Source organism: Pongo abelii, chromosome Y (genome assembly GCF_028885655.2).
Source record: "Pongo abelii isolate AG06213 chromosome Y, NHGRI_mPonAbe1-v2.0_pri, whole genome shotgun sequence".
In the NCBI taxonomy this organism is placed as follows: Eukaryota; Metazoa; Chordata; class Mammalia; order Primates; family Hominidae; genus Pongo; species Pongo abelii.
The window spans coordinates 3,446,515-3,468,784 of NC_072009.2; the positions used below are offsets into that span (position 1 = coordinate 3,446,515).

The window sequence follows — 22,270 nt, forward strand, 5'->3', positions numbered from 1 at the left end:
AACATTCTAATGCTATTCATTGAACTGCTTCTCTAAATAATATTCCCAGCATCAGTATAAGTCCATAAGAATTCGTGATCTACTTCATTTTTTGAGGTGGAAATCACCTTTTCTCCTTCTTGATAGACCTGTACATTGATGCCCGGCCCCAGTGCAAGCCAGTGGCTCTGTCCCCATTTCTAGTGCCCCCAGTTCATGGAATCACAGGCAGGGGCATTTTTAGAAATGACCTTTTGTGCAGCCCTGCACTTGGAAAAGTGCCAAAAGGTCTTTAGAGATGCTTTGTTCTAGGTTTTTTCAACAGTTTTCCGCACTTGGGGATGAGGAAGAATCTCCACCAATTTTGGTATTTTTGCAAGTATTGGTTAGGCTTGCCCTGACCTTAAAACAGACACCAGCATCTGTGGCTGATGGGCTTATCAAATGTGGCAGTCCAGATTGTTAAGTGTGAAATATGGTGTACTTCAAAGAGTTAGGATGGAAGAAAAAGAATGCAGATAGTGCAGTAAGATTTTGACACTGATTACATGTTGAGATGGTATTATTTTGGGTATATGGGAGTGAAATAAAAGACTGTTAATGAATTTTACCATTTTTTTTTTTTTAACTTTTAATGTGGGCCCTAGAGAATTAAAATTAACCCATGAGGCTTGCTTTCTATCTATATTGGACAGTGCTGGTTTATAAGGAGAGAGGCTCACTGTCTTTTCTTGTACGATACATGTTACTAGAGTAAGCTTTGCAGGAGTAATTACTAACTTTTCCTTTGTTTGTGGAGCACAGACAACAATAATTTGGGATGCTCACACAGGAGAAGCCAAACAGCAGTTTCCTTTTCATTCAGGTGAGTCTTTATGTTTGTATTTTGCAATTTGAAAATAATTCAAAATTAGGCCGGGTGCAGTGGCTAACATCTATAATCCAAGCACTTTTGAAGGCTGAGACGTGAGGCTCACTTGAGTCCAGGAGTTCAAGACCAGCCTGGGCAATATAGCAAGACCCTGTCTCTACAAAACATGAGATGGTATGGGACAGGACGATGAGGTAGCCAGACATGGTGCCACACACCTGTAATCTCAGCTACCCAGACGACTTTAGACTGATTTAAAATGGACAAAAGGGGGTAGGTGACACTTATAATGACAAATGTCTGATCCATCTTGAGGGAATCCCTCAATGTATGCAGCAAAAGTTGATTATTTTATCAGCTGTCCCTGGAGCATTGTCCAGGAGGAGATCTGAGTGTCTTTCTTGTTGGGCAGTTGGGGTGCTTAAATGATGTTCTGAATGGGAGGGTAACCTCAAGGACTATCCAAGATGGCATAGCCCATCTCAGTGCCTGGGGAGGGCTGCAAGCAGGGGACATGGGTCCTGCAGGAAACAAGATCATAAGCCAAAAGTCCTCTTGAGGCATGATGTGTAGGTGACCACATCTGTTATTCCATGCAGTACTGTAGCAGGGACACAATGAGCTTCCTCATACAGGCAGCTCAGAGAGTAAGGGAGACCCAGTGAGGACACTGTTCCTGCTCTGCTGCCCTGGAGAGGGAGAGAATCTCTTCTGTGGCCAATCCTGTACAGCTTTGGACCTACACCAAATACACCTCTTAGGGCTGCTGGTGAAATTCTTTATTGGTGTTGTTTTCATTGAACACCATTGATGAGGTAGAAGGTGCTGAGCATACTGGAGACAAACGGCTCCAAATGGAGGCAGCACATGCACGACCTCATCGGGAATGTTCTTCACCCCAAAATGGAAACCCCCTACCTATTCAGTCTTTCCCCTGGTCCCTGGCAACCCCATGTATAGCTCGTGATCTCCACGTCATCTCCATGCCAGATACTTGCTACTCTGTGTTCTAGACTGTGCAAATCAAAGCAGCTATCTAGTGAGAATGCCATTCCTGCTAGAGTTCCACCACACGGCTTAAAAGTCAAAATCTACCTTTGCAGGCAGGAAGAGTTCCGTAACAAGCCCACATCCCTAGAATACCAGACATGCAGACCTGGGGAGTAAGGGGGGATGTCTAGTGCAGAAAACTCTGACTTCTGTTTTTCAGAGAAAAATATGCCCAAGGTAAACATCAGTGAGGTTCCTCTAATTCTATTTTTTTTTTTTTTTTTTTTGAGACTGCACCCAAGCTGCATTAGAGTGGCTCAATCTCGGCTCAGTGCAACTTCCACTTCCTGGGTTCAAGCAATTCTCCCGCCTCAGCCTCCCAAGTAGCTGCAATTACAGGCACCCGCCACCACACCCAGCTAATTTTTGTATTTTTAGTAGAGATGGGGTTTTGCCATGTTGGCCAGGCTGGTCTCGAACTCCTCACCTCAGGTGATCCACCCGCCTTGGCCACCTACAGTGCTGGCATTGCAGATGTGAGGTACCGCACCTGGCCAGGTTTCTTTAATTCTTCTATCTTAGGAATTTGTGTTGTCTTTCAGCAGAAAATAATCTTTCCCAAAGTGACCCCAGAGACTGATGGAAGGATTTTCTACCCAGCTGGCCCAAGAAGACCACAAACTCCATGTTCTGAATTTCATGAGCTTCTTCTTACCTATAATCTGGCTGGTCACAAGGTAGATCCAATTTCCATCAGTAGGTAGGATATGTCTAGGCATTTCTTGCTTGCTGTTTGGTGTCAGGCAGTTCAAGATGAAGAGAAAGAAGCTCACTCTTCCAGGAGAAACACAGCTGTGAAGAGCTATGAGGAGTGCCTTCTGTGGCTGTTGCAGGCTTGTGTTTTCCCCATGTTCCCATTTATGTAACATTCTCACTATGATAAAACGATAGAGGCTGGGTGCAGTGGCTCACACCTGTAATCTCAACATTTTGGGAGGCCAAGGCAAGTGGATCATCTCAGGTTAGGAGTTTGAGACTAGCCTGACCAACATGGTGAAACTCTGTCTCTATTAAAAACACAAAAAATTAGCCGACCTCATGGTGGGCACCTGGAATCCCAGCTTCTCAGGAGGCTGAGGCGGGAGAATCACCTCAATCAAGGAAGAAGAGGTTCAAGAGCTGAGATCATGCCACTGCACTCCAGCATGGGCAACAAGAGCAAGACTCCATCTCAAAAAAAAAAAAACAGAGATAAAAACCAGGGACTGATCAGTGATGCAGGAGTTTGGGAAGGGTATGAGGAACAGTGGCCTGCTGATACAGTAGCCTGAGGGAGATTTTAGTGAGGATGGAACACTCTGGGTCTCAATTGCAGCCATAGACATCTTCCCGTGTGATAAAATGACACAGAGCACTCTATAGGCAAATTGCATCAATGTCAACTTTCCAGTCTTTATACAAGTCTACAGCTACACAAAAAGTAATTATTATGGGAACCTGGGTGAAGGAGACAGAGAACCTGTCTGTGTTACCTTTGAAGCTTCCTGTAAATCTCTTAGTATTTCCAAAGGAAAATGTTGGACTGGGCCCAGAAGAATTAGGGCTATTGAATCACACTGGCGTATGCATAGCAGGGAGGGCACAGAGTCCCCCAGTATAGCTCAGCCCTCTTACTGGCCATTCACTCATACGGTTCCAAGCATCCTGGCTGCTGGAGCTGACTCAGAGTAGGACCAACTGCCTGAGGACAAGGGGCCCTCCTTTTAGATGGGATCGAGTCACCAAGTGCTGGTCACCATCTCCTGGACTGCTCACCACATTGTCACATTTCCAGGTATATTAATTGCATGCTTGAAGCAGAGGCTGGACCAGGAATTTGCCATTTACCTCAGGCAATGTTGTAAACAAGAACTAGGAAAATGGGTCAAGAACTGTCATGAAACATGCTACTCAGGAAGCAATGAAAGAGATGATCTCAGCTGTGGAAAAGACTACTGTTGACACCCGCATCCTTCTACACACACCTTCTGCCTTGGGGTGGAGCTGGATGGGGAATGGGGTCCCTGCACTAACGGACGGTAAACTCATAGAGGGTCGTGCCTCTCATTTAGAGACCGAGGAAGGGCCGGGGCAATCAATATTCAGAGAAAGCTGGATTCTTCTCAGTTCAGCATTGACTGCCTTTAAGAAATGCACACAGCTGGATACAGTGGCTCACTCCTGTAATCTCAGCATTTTAGGACATCAACATGGGAGAATTGCTTGAGGCCAGCAGTTTGAGACCAGCCTGTGCAATGTAGCAAGACCCTGTCTCTGCCAAAAACCATTGTTTTTAAATGAGCCAGGCATGGTGGCTCACACTAGCAGCCCAGCTACTCTGGAGGCTGAGGTGGGAAGATCAATGGAACCCAAGAGTTCAAGGCTCTAGTGAGCTATGATTGTGCCACTGATCTCCAGCATGGATGACAGAACAAGACCACATCTGCAAAGGAAAAAAAAAAAAAGAAAGACACATAAGATGAGCTTCTCTATTGGTCAGTTGTTGAGGATATTGTGGCTAGAGGCTGGCAGAAGCTAACCCTCTATTTTCCCTAGAAGCAATGCTTCAGTGTTGGCTAATTCAGTGTTTGCAGCTAGCTTGGGAAATATAACTTGGCAAACAACAGAATGGACCATACTATTTAGGAAAATCAATGATAGTTCTTGGCTGGGCAGACTCGTAGAGTTGCCATAACCCCACCTTCTCTGCTGGTACACCATGGAGCCCAATCAGTAGCTAAAAGTAATTTCCACAGGCTTGTATGGGAAGCACAGGGATAGAAGAGCTGGTCAGATGTTGATGGCTAGCCCTCAAAACCCAGAGCTCCCTGATCCTTAAGGCATTACCCTCTTAAATTAGCGTGATCCCTAGGAAGGGAGAGCCTTTCTCTGCATTTTACATGTAATTGAGAGCACAGTACTTTTCACATCGCTAAGTTATTCCTTTTGATAATCAGGGTTCTGTGCACACGGCTGGGTTCAGAGGTCCTCTATGTACGAAAAGCCTCATGATGATCCTTAATAAGAGAGTGGGTTGTTCAGACTCTTCAGGGGAAAAGAGGAGATTGTTTGAGAAGGCGCCTCTTCCCCTTTGTCTTCCCATCTTGGCATCCCATGGCCTTTTTTCCTGCTTATCAGTTCTCTGTCATGAGATGGGAGTGAGTCTACAGAGTGCTTCGCTGGCATGGCCCCTGCAGTGGAGAGAGGCCAGGGACCTGAGCACGGCACACCTGCTGGTCCCTAGGAATGCCAGTGATCTCTGCTGCCAGTGGGCATCTGAGAGGAAGGAAAATAGCCATTCATAGCCACAGCTTCTCACCCCCACCACTCTCTGCTAGAGGATAGGAGTGAGCAGTTGAAGTCACACTTCCCCAGACTCAAAAAACGATGAGTGCAGGGTTGCACCTGCCATGGGAACTTCCACACCTCCAGCTCATTCCATGTCTTGGGCACTTTGCTGATTGCCTGAGATGCTTCGTCTTGCTCATTTTCCCCCTTGTCTGGGACAACTTGCAACATCTGCATCTGCAGTTGAGACTTCAGGAAGCCATTGACCTGCAGCTGCATGTCAGTAAAGGGGCAGAATGAGGAATGAGGCCCAGTTGCTAGGATTTCAGTGCCCTTGCTGTCACCCATACTTCCAGTGCCTCTCAGGACATGGTCCAGCATTGTGAAGTCAGACCCTCTGAGGACAGAACCAGAGCCTGGCTTTTAACTAGGGCCCTGGACGTTTTGGTGCATTGGAAAGTTGCCAGATTTCTAGCTTCCATCCTAGGAAAGAAACCAGAAGGGAGAGAACAAGACCCACAGCTGTAATTATACAACGGGAGTTCAGCTTTACGTTGTTCTGAACCACTTGGACCTGAGAAAGGCTCAAAGTCAGGGAGAGTGTTGGTCACAGGCCCTGAGGCATATGTCCCATTTCATCCCCAAAGGGTTTCTTGTTGACTGTAATTATCTGCCAGTCAGTGGGATGCATTGATGTATTTCAGGAGGCTTTATTTTTTTTTAACATATATTGAGGTATCTTGAAAATAGGGCATGAAATTCTTCCTCTCCTTTTTTCTTCTTTCTGTCTGAAGTAGAATCAAATTAGCTCGTTGCAGTGATACTGCTGGAAGCAGCCAGGTGCAGAGTAGGCAGGGCAGCCCTCTCACCTGCCCTTCTTATCTGTGCCATGGGAGCAGGGGATTCTGCAGACCATGGGGCACAGGAAGTGTCATGAAGCCTTTCTTCTAGGACATCTTGTCATCCCTGCCAACATGGCAGGAGAGGATCTTTAAGGTCTTCAAAGGAAGGAAGGAAAGAGACTGATCACACACGGGACTGGTTTTTTTGTTTGTCTGTTTGTTTGTTTTGAGACAGGATTCTCGCTCTGTGGCCAGTCTGTAGTGCAGTGGCCCGATCTTGGCTCACTGCAACCTCCACCTCCCAGGTTCAAGCCATTCTCCTGCCTCAGTCTCTCAAGTAACTGGGACTACAGGTGTGTGCCACCACACCTGGCTAATTTTTATAGAAACTGGATTTCACCATGTTGGCCAGGATGGTCTTGATCTCGACCTCATGATCCGCCCACCTCGGCCTTCCAAAACGCTGGGCTTATAGGCATGAGAGGCCAAGGCTGGAGGATCACTCGAGTTGAACACTAGCTTGGACCATGTAGGGAGACCCCATCTCTACAGAAAATTTTAAAATTAGCTTAGTGTGGTGGCATACACCTGTAGTCCCAGCTACTCAGGAGGCTGAGGCGGGAGGATCCCTTGAGCCTTGGGACACTGAGGTGGGAGGACCCCTTGAGCCCAGGAATTTGAGGCTGCCATGAGCCGTTGAGCCACTGCACTCCAGCCTGGGTGACAGAGCAGGCCCTGTCTCTAGAATAAATAAATAATTAAACTAAAGAGGCTTCTTGACTGTGCTGTTCATTTTTGTAAATCCATGGAGCTGTTCACACAGTGAATAACTCCAGATGTCCTCCTTCCCTGCTGCAGCCCCCGCCCTTGATGTGGACTGGCAGAACAACATGACCTTTGCCTCCTGTAGCACAGACATGTGTATCCATGTGTGCAGGCTCGGCTGTGACCGCCCAGTCAAAACCTTCCAGGGACACACAGTAAGTGAGGGCTCTTGTCACTGGTCTCGAGTTCATGAGAATGTGATGTGGGAGCCAATTCTTGTATACCTAGAATTAAAAGATACTGCATCAGCAGACCATTTCTTCTGCAGCCCTTGGCTGCTTGAGCTATAGTGGCCAACTCAGGTGGATGGATTCACCCAGTTTGGGGTGTGCATTGACAACATTTGACCTGGAAATGACGTAGTTGGTGGATTTGGTGTCAAAGCCTATAAGGTAGCTATGAGAAAAACATAGGGAACATAAAGGAAGGCATGCTCACAATAAATGAATAGATGGGGCACATCTGCAATGAATGGTAAAAAAAAATGTCATTAAAAATCAAGGCTGGGAACAGTGGCTCACACCTGTAATCCCAGTACTTTGGGAGGCTGAGGCCAGATAATTGCTTGAGTACAAGTCCAGCCTGGGCAATACAGCAAAACCCTGTCTCTACAAAACAAATTTTAAAAATAAGCTAGGTGTGGTGGTGTGCACCTGTAGTCTCATCCCAGGAGGTTGAGGCTGCAGTGACTATGATCACACCAATGCACTCCAGCCTAGGCAACAGAGTGAGATCTGTTTAAATTAATTTTTTAAAAAAGGAAATTTGAGAACTGAGAAGTATAATGTCGCAATTAAAAATCTTAGTAGGTGAGTGTATTGGGCTGCTCTTGTATTGCTATAAAGAAATACCTGTGACTGGGTAATTTATAAGATACTTAATTGGCTTAAAGTTTTGCACCTGTATAGAACACATCTGCTTCTGGGGAGGACTCAGGAAGCTTACAACCATGACAAAAGGTGAAAGGTGAGCAAGTATCTCACATGGCCAGAGCATGAGCAAAAGAGAGGGGCTATGGAGTATTACACACATTTAAACCACTATATCTCATAAGAACTCACTATCATGAACACAACACCAAGCTATGAGGGATCTGCCCTCTTGATCCAAACACCTCCCACCAGGGCCCACCTCCAGCATCGGGGATTACAATTCAACCTGAGATTTGGTTGGGGAAAAATATCCAGCCTCATCAGTGGGTTTAATAGCAGATTGAAGACTGCAGAAGTAAGGTTAGAGATCACAGAAATTTGCCAGTTTGAAGAACACATAAAAGACTGAAAAATGAATAGAGGCTTACCAGCCTATGGGACAATATCAGGCAGCCTAAAGATATGTGCATAATGGGGAAAGAAGAAAGAATGAAACAGGAAAATCATTTGAGGCAATAATGGCCTTTTTTTTCTAAATTTATTGGAAAACATCATTTAATTTGAGAAGCTCAGGAAATCTCAAGCAGAATAAATATAAACAGAACCACACCTACCCACCTAGGCATATGGTTATCAAACATCAAATTTAACGATAAAGAAAATCCTGAAAACAAGCAAAGACTGGAAAAGGTCCTGTGGTATACCAAGAAACAACAATATGAATAGCAGCCAACTTAACAAATTCCTTAGTGTGGGCTCTGAGGCTCTTTCTGGTCTTTTCATCAGATCTCTCTCAAATTCTCCAATTGCTATGATCTCTACCTTACTTCTGCAATTGCTGGTATACCATTAAACACATTTATTAGTCTCAGCCTCCTGGGCTAGTGTCCAAAAACACCCTGTGCCTCTGTCTTCCTAAAGACATGTGCAGCCAAGCACCTCAACCCATGCTAAGCCATTCCTGGAACACTCCCTGACTTAGACTCCCACAGCAGCCCTCAGTCTGACACAGACTCTTCTCCATCCTCCAGACCCATTTACATGTCCTCTCCACACCCTCGGGAGAATTCATGGCACCTCCTGAGCTCTCATAGCCCATGTGAATACCACAGCCCTGACAGTGGCTGCTGGCCTGTATGCCTGTCTCTCCCAGAAAATGCAGAGCACATCAACAGTGATCCCAGGAGGGCCCATGGCATCTTGCCTTTCTCTCACCAACACCCAGAATATCTTTCCTTGGTGGGAGCTGGGGGATCCCCTGTTAAAGCAGGAGAGGACGATCATGTTCCTGGAGATTTGCCATCATATCACTAACTTAACTGATGTAAATTCCATTTTTCTCATTCCCCTAGTGCCCATCTCACCCCACCTCTGGCCCAAGGGCCCCCACCCTAAAGGAAGGCACTTTTAGAGCACAGGCATTGATTATCCTGTTTACATCTCCTGGCTCCAAACTGACTCTTTTTCTGATCTAAATTTATTTCCCATCTAACCCTGGACTATCCTCAAGTTTTTGATAGAGCTGCACACACTGTTTCTGGTTCCCAACTGTCCTGCTCCAGACCTTGCCACCAGCATGGGACGTGACCCTTTAAGTGGGTCATACTGTGGCTGATGGCCCTAAACAAAGCTCCAAGTCACTGAGGTTGAGTGTAGACCTACGAGCCAGCTCTGGAGGCAACCCAGGAACTGGGACTTGGATTGGAGGCTGTAGGATCAACTCTCAGGAAAAAATGTGTTCCTTTTTGTGGGTTTGGATGCAGACAGGCCAAGGTGACCAGCTCCACATTCTGGGCCTGTGGGCCCACAAAGAGTGAGCCACAGTGAGAGCCCGCCTTGCTAGCCTAGCACCCACATTCACACTCACACATACTTAAGAATGCTCACACTCTCTCAGCCCCCTCTTCAGTGGCCCCCTCCACCCTCCCTGGTCTCTCCCAGTAGTCTGCTCCCAGCACAAACATTCATGCTCACAGGCACTGAGCATGTTCTCATTTCCCTCTTCAGTAGGCCCCTTCTGCCTCTCTGGGCTCTTCTAGCAGGCTGCTCCTGGATCACATATCCATGTTCACATACACCTAAGCCTACTCACACTCTCAGCCTTCTCTCCAACTGGTCTGCTCCACCCTTTGCAGATTCTCCCAGGAGCCTTCTGGAACAGACATCCATGCTCATAGACACATAAGCGTGCTCACAGCCCCCTCTTCAACAGGCCTCGTCTGCCCTCCCCTCCATCCCAGCAGCCTCCTCCTAGAACACACATCCATTCTCATAGACACTTTTGCAGGCTTACACTCTGTCAGGCCCCTATCCAGCCAGCCCCCTCCACCCTCCCCTGGGATTTCACAGCAGCCTGTTCCTTGGCCATCATGCTTCTTTCTCCATTTCCTGGGCCACCCACACCACATAGAACACACAGGTGGCTTGTCACTGTCCCATTCACACCCTTCAAAACTCAGTGTCCTTAGAAAGTAGCATGACCATACAGTTTACCATCCAAATTGGAGCCCTCAGGAGTTTGAAAATATTTAGAAAATTAATTTTCAGTGTGAAATTAATTTCACACTGTAGGCCAGGACAATAGGCGTTAATCTGTTAATCTGTAGGCCAGGACAATAGGCGTCAGATATTGGGCTGTCTGGGGCATATGGGACCCTACTGTCACCCCCTAGAAAGGATCCTGCCCCATTTCTCCTGGGCAGGCTGTTCCCCAGCGGAGCCTTTGCTGCAAGTGGTTCTCTTTCTTTTGTTTGTTTGTTTGCTTGTTTGTTTGTTTTTTGAGATGGAGTTTCACTGTGTTGCCCAGGCTGGAGTGCAATGGCGTGATCTGGCTCACTGCAACCTCCGCCTCCCGTGTTCAAGCGATTCTCTTGCCTCAGCCTCCCTAGTAGCTGGGACTACAGGCACCCGCCACCACGCCTGGCTAATTTTGGTATTTTTAGTAGAGGTGGAGTTTCACCATGTTAGCCAGGATGGTCTTGATCTCTTGACCTTGTGATCCGCCCGCCTTGGCCTCCCAAAGTGCTGGGATTACAAGCATGAACCACCGTGCCTGGCACAAGTGGTTCTCTTATATGTGTCTGTCCTAGTGTGTCCTTTTCTGCCTTGGTCCCTTGGTACTTTTGCCTTTATCCTCCAGTGTTTAGTCTCAGCATCCCCAGGTGTCCTGAGCCTGCAGGTTAGAGTGCTCACCCTGTGCTTTTAGATACTTGGCTGTTTGCTGCAGATCAGGAGCCCCTGGCCAGGATTTTGCCTGTGTTGTGTGTGCTCCTGCTGCTCAGCACTTGCCTCTCATTTCCCTTGCACATGTGTATCTGTCTGTGTGTGCATTTTGGTCACCCATCTTTCATGTGAGTCAGCCCTTATCCTGCTGGAACTCCACAATAGCTGAGGCTTCACTTCCTGTGTTTATCCCTCCCTCCACCTCCACTCACCAGCAGGAGAGGAATGCCTTATAATGGGTGTAGACGTGGGAAGGAACTGTTAGATTAAAGTGCATAGGAGACCTGGCATGGTGACACATCCCAGCACTTTGGGAGGCTGAGGCCAGAGGGTTGTTTGAGCCCAGGAGTTCAAGATCACCTTGGGCAACCCCATCTCTGTAAAAATACACACACACACAAAGCTGGGCATGGTGATGCCTGCTTCTCGTCCCAGCTACCTACTTTGGAGGCCAAGGTGGGAAGATTGCTTAAGCCCAGGGGTTCAAGACCAGCTTCAGCAACCGATCTCCATCAAAAGAGAAAAAAAAATAGCTAGGTGTGGTAGTGCCTGTCTTTAGTCCAAGCTAGACATTGAGGCAGGAGGATCACTTGAGTTCAGCAGGTCAAGGCTGCAGTGAGCTAAAATCGGGCCACTGAACTCAAACCTGGGCAACCGCGAGAGCTTGCCTCAAAAGTTAAAAAAAAAAGTAGAGTGCATACAAAAGTAATTTTCAAAGCCCAGCTTTGAAAATACCTGGTTTTATTTGCTGTGTTTTATGGTATGTGACTTCTTCACTTGCCTTCCTTCCTAGCAGGGAAGGTTTTCTTAACAAAGTATTGATGAGAGTGGCTGGTGATGTGTGGTATAGGGCTGTGGTTTTATACAAATGAAAAAGGCAAAGTGAGAAAAAGAGGAAACTAGACGGCTGGTTGGGCTGTGCTCTTTGATGTCAGGCTGAGGCGGAAGACCTTCTGCAGCGACGGTGGCGCGCTGCTGCCCCCTGCTGGAAGGCGACCTCATCTGCTCACAGGCCCTGATGTCTTTTTCAAGTGACTCTGCTCTCTTTCAGAATGAGGTCAATGCCATCAAATGGGATCCTTCTGGAATGTTGCTGGCGTCCTGCTCAGATGACATGACATTGAAGGTAGAGTCAGCATGGCAAGGGGTGGGCTATTTAATCCCAGACAACCCTGGGCACTTGATGCCAGTCTCACAGTCACACTTGCGTGAGAATTACTTGTTACCGACCAGGTTCCCTTCCTCTGTCATCCGGTGAACTCTGATTTCTCAGTCAGTGTCCTGCTGAGAATCCCAGCCTCCTCACAGCTTTTCTCACCACTGCACACCCCATATCCTGCCTTGGGCCATTAGCCTCACTTATGCATCCCGGAGGAATGGTGCCACATCATTCCCGGGTGCAGGAATGGCTTTTGCTCATGTTGTGGCCGGTGTGTCCTTTAGATCTGGAGTATGAAGCAGGATGCATGCGTCCACGATCTTCAGGCTCACAGCAAAGAGATCTACACCATCAAGTGGAGCCCCACCGGGCCTGACACCAGCAACCCAAACTCCAGCATCATGTTGGCAAGGTAAGGGCAGGCAGCACAACTGGTACAGCTCTGCCTGACACAACAATAATGAGAAATTTTGCTAAAGTGTGTCTATGCACCTGTGTTGAAGCCCTTCAGAGGAAACGAAGTGGTGGCTCACTTTGAAGAGACCAAAACCATCCTACCTTTGAGGTTACCATGGTTTTGGCCCAGGTGCCACGGCTCACACCTGTAATCTCAGGCACTTTCGGGGGCCGAGGTGGGCAGATCACAAGGTCAGGAGTTCGAGACCAGACTGGCTAACATGGCAAAATGCTGTCTCTACTAAAAAATACAAAAATTAGCTGGGTATGGTGGCGCATACTTGTAATCCCAGCTACTTGGAGGCTGAGGCAGGAGAATATCTTGAACTCAGGAGACGGAGGCTGCAGTGAGCCAAGACCACCCCACTGCACTCCAGCCTGGGCAACAAGCGTGAAACTCCATCTCAGAAAACACAAAAATTCCTGTTGCTTGAAGAATATGTATATATGTATGTATTTATATATATTTTGTATATATATTTTATATGTATATATACATATAAAGAGAAATAGGGTCTCACCATGTTGCCCAGCCTGGTCTTCAACTCCTGGCTTTCTCCCACTCTCCTAGTGCTTCATTTGATTCTACAGTGCGACTGTGGGATGTGGAGCAAGGTGTCTGCACACACACACTCACAAAGCATCAGGAGCCTGTCTACAGCGTAGCTTTCAGCCCCGATGGGAAGTACTTGGCTAGTGGATCCTTTGACAAGTATGTTCATATCTGGAGTACTCAGGTAAGCTCCTGACCCATACGAATCCTTTTAGTAAAGGATGCCTGAACAGCCATGATTCCAGTGTGCGTGGTTCAGAACACTGTCCTTGAGAGAGTTGAGCAAGCCCAGGCTTCCTGGGCAGACCCAGTGGATGCTGTTCACTGTGCACCCCACGTGGGTTGTGAGCTCTTCCCTCACCAGACACCTCCAGCAGCTCCCCTCCCTGAAGAAGGGCATCATGTCTGCTGTCCTCAGGGCTCTTGGCCATTTGATTCCAAACCCTCACCTTGGCGCACGTTCTTCCTTGAAGGAGCCACTGTCTTCTGTTCACTTTTCTGAGTCCATGGCACGATACCTTCCACCTGCCTCTTCCTCTTCTTGGCAGTTATCACTGAAATGCTGCTTTCTAGATATTGAGATTGGAGGGTGGGAGTGGGGGACCAGCTAACAGGGGTGAGGCCAACTCCACATCCTCTATGCACACCAGCTCCTACAGCTCCACCACAGAGAAGATCAGGGAGTAGGAAGGAATGTGCTTTGCTGTTGTCATGCCGCTTAGATTTTTCAAATGAAAGTAGTTTCTGTTTGAGTAAGTAAGGTGTGTATATTGGGTTGTCCTTTTACCATGGACTGAAAGGACATAGGATTTGAGTAAATGTGGCGGGCTGCTGTGGGTATCTTGGGCCACACCTGAGGGTAGGAGAATCCCACTAAAAAGAGTAGAAATGGATGGGAACTAGTACTGCAGTGCATAAAGGATTGTATAGGGCAGTTTGAAAAAGACTGTACAGCACTTCATTTTATTCCAAGAGAGAAGTCATGATGCTCTAGGAGCTGTTGAAAATAACCAAGGGGTCCCTTTAATCTTAGGAGGGATCACATGGCCTTCCTCCTCCCCCATTCATCTGCATTTTCATTTTGGGTGTTTTTGGCTTGGTTGACATTCAGGTGGATTTACATCCTCAAGTTCATTCCCCCTGTGGACTCATGGGTGATGAGCCGTGTTCACTGGCAAGGGGTCCACTGAGATCACAGGCTTCCCAGGGACTTCATGTGAACCACATCCTCTCAAGGAAGGAAAGGAGGTGGTGGACCCTGCGTAGAGCCAACCCAATGCCAAGCCCAGCCCCACAGCCCTAGATAACCCTCTGGGAAGCACACATCTCAGCACTAGTGTGCAAGAGTATCTGTTCATGAAATCCTTGCTAGCAATAGTAATGGGTTGATCTGTAAAAATATATGAATCATCAAAAAAAAAAATGACACGATCAGGAGGAGCTTATCATCAAGAACTCACTGAATCATTTCAGCTGTTTCTTGCAAATAAAAGAAATGCTTAGCATTTCTCTTAAAAGAAATCTTAAAGCCCACTTTAATGTTCCGTAAGTATAAAAATATCTATCTATAATACTGTTGGTGTGCACCTTTCTTAGTTCATAAGACACTACCTTTAAAGAGCCCAATGGAGCAGTGGTTTTGAGACAGCCCTCCTGGTCTCGGTCTTTAGATTTATCCTGCCTGTCACCATTAGTGAATCATGAGTGAAGGCTTATATGACCCTTTCTTCTTTTTTATAAAAACTTTTAAAATTAATTTTTGTACAGACCGGTCTCACCGTGTTTCCCAGGCTGGTCTAGAGCTCTTGGGCTCAAGCAATCCTCCTGTCTCAGTCTCCCAAAGGGCTGGGGATTACAGGCATGAGCCACCATACCTGGCCTTATTTGACTCTTTCAAAGCCCTCTATTTTCCTCACCTCTTGAATATGTCAAGTTAATGCTCTTTTAAACCAGAAGCCAAAGGTCTGGAATGCTTTCCATTACACGTATGTTACGCATTTTTCTTTCAAACATAAAAAAAATTACATTTCAGTTTCCAACATGTTAATACATTTAATGATGAATTACAGCCAATTCCCTTTCTGGTAGGTGAATTTTATTCATTCAGGTCAATTTTATTCATTCAGACACCAAGACAGGATTAGATGGGCAAGAGATTTATTGGGAGAAACAGCTGTGATGGAAACGGGAAGAGCTAGACGAGAAGGGAGAACTCAGACCATAAAGTCAGTCTGACCCCTGGCCTTCCAGGTCTGTACAAAGTCTGTGAGCTGGCCATGTGTGGTATCTCACACCTGTAATCCCAGCACTTTCGGAGACCGAGGTGGGTGGATCACCTGAGGTCGGGAGTTCGAGACCAGCTTGACCAACATGGTGAAGCCTCATTTATACTAAAAATACAAAATTAACTGGGCATGGTCACACATGCTTGTAATCCCAGCTACTTGGGAGGCTGAGGCAGGAGAATCACTTGAACCTGGGAGGTTGAAGTTGCAGTTAGCTGAGATTGTGCCATTGCACTCCAGCCTAGGCGACAGATGACTCCCAGACACCTGTTGAGTTCTCCCACCTCCATCAGTCCTCACTAGGCACAGTCTCAGAATCCACCCAAATATCCGAATATGGTGGTGGATTCTGTGGGCAGTAGTAATCAGGTTCACTTCCTGTGGTGGGAAGTCCAAAAGACACGTTTCTGCATCCCCCAGCGCACTTAGTTAAATCCCTTAAATTTCACCATGCTTGAAAATGTTCATGATCAAATATTAGGGGCAGGAGAAGTGCACATTCCACACCTGCATCTGTTGTGGGTGCCCCTCTCACTATAAGTAACAGTTACCTTGCCTTGCAGAGTGGAAGTCTCATCCACAGCTACCAAGGCACTGGCGGTATCTTCGAGGTGTGCTGGAATGCCCGAGGAGACAAAGTGGGCACCAGCGCATCTGATGGCTCTGTAAGCAACACCTCTGGTTTACCAGGGAGCAGGGTGTCGGGGGAGGGGGATAAGTGAAGTTGGGCAGCTGATGCCTAAGTGAAGTCAGGCAGCTGATGCCTAAGTGAGGGGCATGTGTGGTGCTCATGTCCTGAAGGGTCTAGCCCAGTGCTGAAGGAAGCTTTTAGGATGGATCCCATCTGGGGGTGGCCTTCTCCTTGTCCCTTCCAGAATGTCCTTCTAATTAACAATTTCTCAGTTAAATTGGTGGTTCTCAACCAAGGTGATTCTGCACCTCTGAGGACATTAGACAATATATGGAGGAATATTAGGTTGTCACTGTAGTCGTGTGTTGCATAATGATGGGAGTGTGTTTTGAGAAATGCATCGTTAGGCACTTTTATCTTTGTCTGAACGTCACGGAGTAAACTGACTCAATCCTAAATGATTAGATCTATACACACTTAGGTTGTACGGTAAAGCCTATTGCTCCCAGGCTACATACCTGAACAGCAGGTGACTGTACTGAATACTGTAGGCAACTGTAATGCAATGATAAGCAGTTGTGCATCTAGACCTATCTGAACAGAAAACATTCAGCGGAAATATGATATAATAATCTTATGGGACTACCGCGTTCTGTGAGGTATGTTGATGGAATGGTCATTATGTGGTACATGACTGCTTAAGTGGGGATGCCACTGGCATCCTGTGGGCAGAGCTCAGTGATGCTGCTAAAACTCCTACTGTGCACAAGGTAGTCCCAGTTTTCATCCATGCTGAGGCTGAGAAGTCTGGGCCTCTGGTGGCCATCCTGCAGGTCTCCTAGGCGCTCTTCTTCTCTCATGGGGCATCTGGATTTTTTATTTGCCCCTGGACTTGAGATTGCTTTTACCTCTGAGGCAACAGCAGTCTGGCTGACCATCCAAGCCTCAGTGTAGCCCCCAAATATCGTCAGAGATCATGTATTTGGGCTTGTGTTTCCATCTGCCCTACAGTTGCAGGTGTCCGTTTTGGGACCCCTGCCAGTGGTCTCTCCCACTGTGTTAATTCCTAGAATTGTTCTTAACCTGGCCTTTCTGCTATGTGCTGTTTGCTTGGGTTTGGTTGGTCCAATGTCCATATGCCAGTCTGTTATGAGAGCTTCTCTGATCCTTCATAACGATGTTCCAATGAAACTTTACTCAAAAATTGGTGGAGACCTAGACTGGGCATGAGGGCCGTAGTTTGCTGACCTCTCACTCTAAAGGCATCTTTGGGTTGTCTCTGAAGATGACAAGTACTTTGTCTTTCCTTCCAGGTGTGTGTTCTGGATCTGCGAAAGTAAACACAAAATATAGAAAAAAAGAAAAGAATTCTAATGACCAGCCATGAATGTATGGGGTTGCAGCTCTGTTCAAACACAATTCTATCAGCTCCAAAGTGTATGAACTTGACTTGTGTTAGAGTATATTCTGAAACCAACTCGTCCCAGGCCACAGGAGTGTATATTTTTTCATAATCTTTATCAAGAAGTTTGTTGGTTTTTTTTGAGATGGAGTTTTGCTCTTGTTGCCCAGGCTAGAGTGCAGTGGTATGATCTCGGCTCAATGCATCTTCCACCTCCTGGGTTCAAGTGATTCTCCTGCCTCAGCCTCCCAAGTAGCTGGGATTACAGGCATGCGGCCATGACACCCAGCTAATTTTGTATTTGTAGTAGAGACAGGGTTTCACCATGTTGGTTAGCCTGGTCTCAAACTCCTGACCTCAGGTGATCCACCCGCCTTGGCCTGCCAAAGTGTGGGATTACAGGTGCAAGCCACTGTGCCTGGCCTCAAGAAGTTTTAAAAAGCAAACAAAAACAGAAGCAAATGAACAGTCCTATCAAAGGGGGAAAGAATGGTTTCCACCGAGGACATTTAGCCCAGGAAGCAGCAAGTCAGCAGCTCGAGGTGACGGAACAGGCTCTGTGATGGCTGGTCAGAAAGAAATTTTAAAAGTTGTGCCAAAAACAGAGAAGCAAATGCTTCTGATCAAACAGGGAATTAAAAAAAAAAAATGCCCTCTTCCTTGGGATGTTTTCTGGTTTGTTTTCCTTAACAATCTGGACAGCGCCATTGCTGTCACAAAGGATGTGCAAAGACCAGTTTGTATACCAATAAGATGTGCAAGTTTGTAATCCCAACACTTTCTGTTTTCCAGCATCTTCTTTGTTGGCTGGTTTTTCTATCAGTTGGAATTCTGTCATCTGGGGCTTTCTTATGTCTGAGATGGAAACTGTTTTGCATTTCCTGTCGTTTTTCTCTGTTGCTGCCTGCCCCCCTTCCACCTTTCGATGAGGTCTGGTTTTTCAGTGCACCCTCAAGAGATGCAGCCACATGGACAGGAAGACAAAATCTCCAATGGACAGCTTTCCCCCTTCTGCCCTCTCCCATCCTGCCCTCCCCTTGCTCTCTCATGCTCTCTCTCTCTCTTCCTGTCCCACTCTCCCCCTTCCCTCCTTCCCTCTGTACATTTCTCATGGTTGCTTCAGATCTTAGGTCTCAAGGACATGTCGGTGCATAAGTGCTTTATGTAGAAGGTAGGATGGGGGACTTTTTAACAGAAGAAAAAGAATGACTTATAAGAGAAAAGAGCCTGGAATATTTTTGGGAAAAAATTTCATGTTAAAGCGATTTTAAAATCCTAAAATGGCCATCAGACAGAGAGAGCTTTGTTTGATTTATGTTTTAAAAAGAACTGAAGAAGCCACAGTTGGGGCTTGAAGGAGTCCCTAGCTTTCCCCTCAGCCTCAGGAAAGGTGGTCAGAAAACTCCAAGTGGACAAGGGTTACTCCTAGGGGTCAGTAGTGAGATTGTTCTGTGGCCAGTGAGGGAGGTCCTAGCTATGGCAGTTGGAAGAAGAAACTTGCATCTTTCAGTGTGTGCATACTTTGGCAGCTGTCAGGAAAGCAGTGAAGGACCACATGCCCTCTAGCCTCAAGGAAGCATTGGCAGAACAAAAAAGGTACTGCAGAAGCCCTAGAAACTGACAGCTTGGCTGGATTTGGCCTGTTGGCTACATCTTTGCCACAGCCATGTTATGGGTGATGGTCATTTCTCCAAGAGCTGGCTTGGCTAGTCATTGCAGAGGCTCCTGCATGTCACTTGGCCTAATGATGTGAAAAATGAATGTGGAAGGAAGATTCTAGTCCTGGAAGGGAAATATTGACTTAGAATGACACTAATAATTTCTGCCATCTTTATAATTTCTTTCTCTCATGAAGATTAGGACAAATATATATATATATATATTTTCTTTTTTTTTAAAGAAACTTCTTACTGTTTTTTTTAAAGAAAATTAAAAATTGTGTTCCTTGAAGGGCTTCATTTCATAGGATCAGGTGACATTCGTCCTCTTATTGTCATAACCCAACATTGACTTATTTTTTTAATTAGCAAGGGGGAAAAGTTGTCAAAGACAAAGGCCTCTTCTCCCATTTTTTTTCCTGTGGGCAGAAGGGTTGAGGAAGTTGGCCTGGCCTGTGGGGGCTGCTGCTTCACTGGCAGTGTTGCAGTCTGCTGTGTGTGTTCCAGGAGTGAGACAGGGTTTTATTGTGAGGGCAGTGTCCATCTGCAGAGCCAAGAATCAGAAATCAGTGAAGGGCCAGGGCTTCCTATGGAACTTGAAATGTGCCACAACCCCTGCGAAAGCCAGAGTCCATTGATCATTCTAGGTCATTGATTGGCTTTTGCTTGGATATGTGAATTATTCAAGCCTCAGAAGACCAAAATATCTGGTTCCGAGGTGAGTATCTTATTTGGGCTGTATTTCCAAAACAGTTAGCAAAGCAGGCCACAGTGATATAGGGGATTCACCACACCCATCTTTGAAGGAGTTATTATCCCCAGATGAGGTGATGATTACCCCTCCCGGGGACTCATTGGGGTTAGGGAATCGTTTGTTAAGGACCAAATGACACCATATTTACGCCTCCCAAATAAAAATACATCCATCTCTGCAGAGCATCAGCTGTCAGAAGTCAGCCTGTCATCAGGACAAACCAGAAACAACTGTGGGATAGTAATGGTGGGATGTGTTGCAAGCAATTCACTAGACAATCTTCACATGAAGGTCAGTAGCCAGGGTCTCTTCCAAGGGTTGCCTTTAGTCTGGATGAATTGTTAGGTAGAAGCCTGGTTTGGGAGGCCTTGGACCCCAGGCTCCATCACTGGCTTCTCTAGCCTGACGCCAGAGAGGTCCTTCCTGTGGCTGCAGGCAGGACCAAGCATGAGAATGCAGCTAGCACCCCCCACATCTATCCCAGTTCTCAGCAGAACACCACCAGGGACAGCTGTTTCCAGAGCCTCCAGAGTTTGCACATCACTGCTCACCCTGTGTGCTGCTGGAATGTTAGTAGGGCCATCCCTGTAACCAAGGAATGGCCTGAGCGGAATGCTATTATTCAATGTTGTTTACAGCTCTTAAAACACAGTGAGGAATGCCTAAGTCATAGAGACCAAACTTGACCTCGAAGGCAGACATGACACACCTTGTCCAAGGGGGACCAAAAGGGTAGGACATTACAGGGTGAAACCCTCTGACCCCTCACAACAATGTAGGACATGACTTTTGTCTTCTTAAGAAATAGGTCATGGAGCCAAGTGAAGGGCACTTTGTCAAACGTAAGGGTCTGCTTGTTACTAATTTTCTGTTTGTTAACCTTTTTTTCCATCATCTAACAAAAACCAATCTTATCTTTCTTGTCAAATGCAGAAATGTTCATCCTGGCAATCACTGAAGTTTTGCATTGTGGCTTGTGCAGTTTTTATTGTGTGTCAGATATACAGCCGGACATGTTCTCTGTCCACATTTTTCAGATTCTGTTCAGATGGCATCAACCCATTTCATTCCCCCCACCACCTCACCCTTATGCCCTTTGGGAAAAAAAAAATCACCTTGTGTGCTGTGGCTCATTTGTTTCAAGATAGAATCAACAGATCATATTTGGCATCATGAATAAATTGCTCTATTTTGATACTGAAGAACTTGGTGAGTGTGCTTTCTTCCTCTCACTCTGGAGCTCTTGGGCCCACGTTGACACCAGTGACTGAAGACAGAGTTCTTTCTGTATTTTCTCCAGAAGGAAATACTTTGCATACCTCTATCCAGGATTGCTGTGTGAGATAGAGAGCAGGGGGTGGAATGCGGTGATGTAGTGTTCACAGCAGCCTCTGACTGAAAGGTAGGCTTTTTAGTGTGTTTCCTTTTCACTATTTTATTTCAGGCTGCCTATTGGGAAAAGTTAAAGCAAATGAATGTTCTCTCATCAGCGGGATGGTTGGTTGGGTTCCCAAATTAGCCATGAGTAATTTGAAGAACCTAAAGTTACAGGATGGGGCAACTTAGGACATGGATGTCTGCACAGTGCAGACCAACATGTGGCAGACATTTACTGACATTTGCTCTGTGCATGTCTATGTTTATGCCAGTTTAATAGGTGGCTGTTATATAATGTAATTAATTAATGGATATTGATTGCCATCTGCATTCTATGAAGGAGGCAGTAGATTCTAGGAGGCGAAAACATGGCTTACTCTAAGGTTTCACTGTGCAGGTGAGTTACAGTCAATCATTTCCCTCTAATCTTGCTTGTTCCACACAAGGACAAAGCAAATGGCTGGGAGTGCAGAGGCTTTTATGGGTGATTCCCTGGGAAAGATCTGAGAACCCAAATATCTGAGACAGGCCTCAGTCTCATTTAATTCCGAAAGTTTATTTTGCCAAGGTTGAGGATGCACGCCTGTGGCAGCCTCAGGAGGTCCTGATGACATTTGTCCAAGGTCATCAGAGCACACTTTGGTTTTATACAGTCTAGGGAGACATGAGACATCAACCAACATGTGTAAGATGAACACTGGTTCAGTCCAGAAAAGGCAGGACAACTTGAAGCACAGGTGAAGCAGGGAGAGGGCTTCCAGGTCATAGGTAGCTAAGAAACAGTTTGCTTAACAAACACTCTTTCCAGTCTGGGTTCTTTGTCTCTGGAGTGTCTCATCCAAGGCATGGTAAGCAAAGCAAGAAGAGGTTATCGTTCCCTTCTGGAGAATAGAGAGAGGGAACAGCAGGGACAGAAATGAAGGATATTTGTAGGAGCAAACTTCAGGTAGAATGTGAGGTGAATTCTCTGCAGAACTGGGCTTTTGTTAGGAATAGTTATATCCTCATGAAAAAGATAGTTATTTAGAGACACTGCAGGAAGTAAACAGGTGGAAGTATGCACTCTT

The 22,270-nt window shown here is 46.4% G+C and overlaps 1 protein-coding gene across 2 annotated transcripts in view; it reads left to right on the top strand.

Moving 5' to 3' along the window:
- The window catches only part of LOC129053371 (F-box-like/WD repeat-containing protein TBL1Y), a 68,593-nt gene extending 47,567 nt beyond the window's left edge, over positions 1–21,026 (top strand). For both annotated transcript variants that reach the window (XM_054545399.2, XM_054545398.2), the window contains 7 exons: positions 784–844; positions 6,868–6,989; positions 11,980–12,054; positions 12,372–12,499; positions 13,115–13,280; positions 15,945–16,046; positions 17,326–21,026. In XM_054545399.2, the coding sequence (XP_054401374.1) occupies positions 784–844; positions 6,868–6,989; positions 11,980–12,054; positions 12,372–12,499; positions 13,115–13,280; positions 15,945–16,046; positions 17,326–17,352 (681 nt within the window). In that variant the 3' untranslated portion in view covers positions 17,353–21,026. The remainder of the gene's footprint in view (positions 1–783; positions 845–6,867; positions 6,990–11,979; positions 12,055–12,371; positions 12,500–13,114; positions 13,281–15,944; positions 16,047–17,325) is intronic.
- The last annotated feature ends 1,244 nt before the right edge of the window (positions 21,027–22,270 follow it).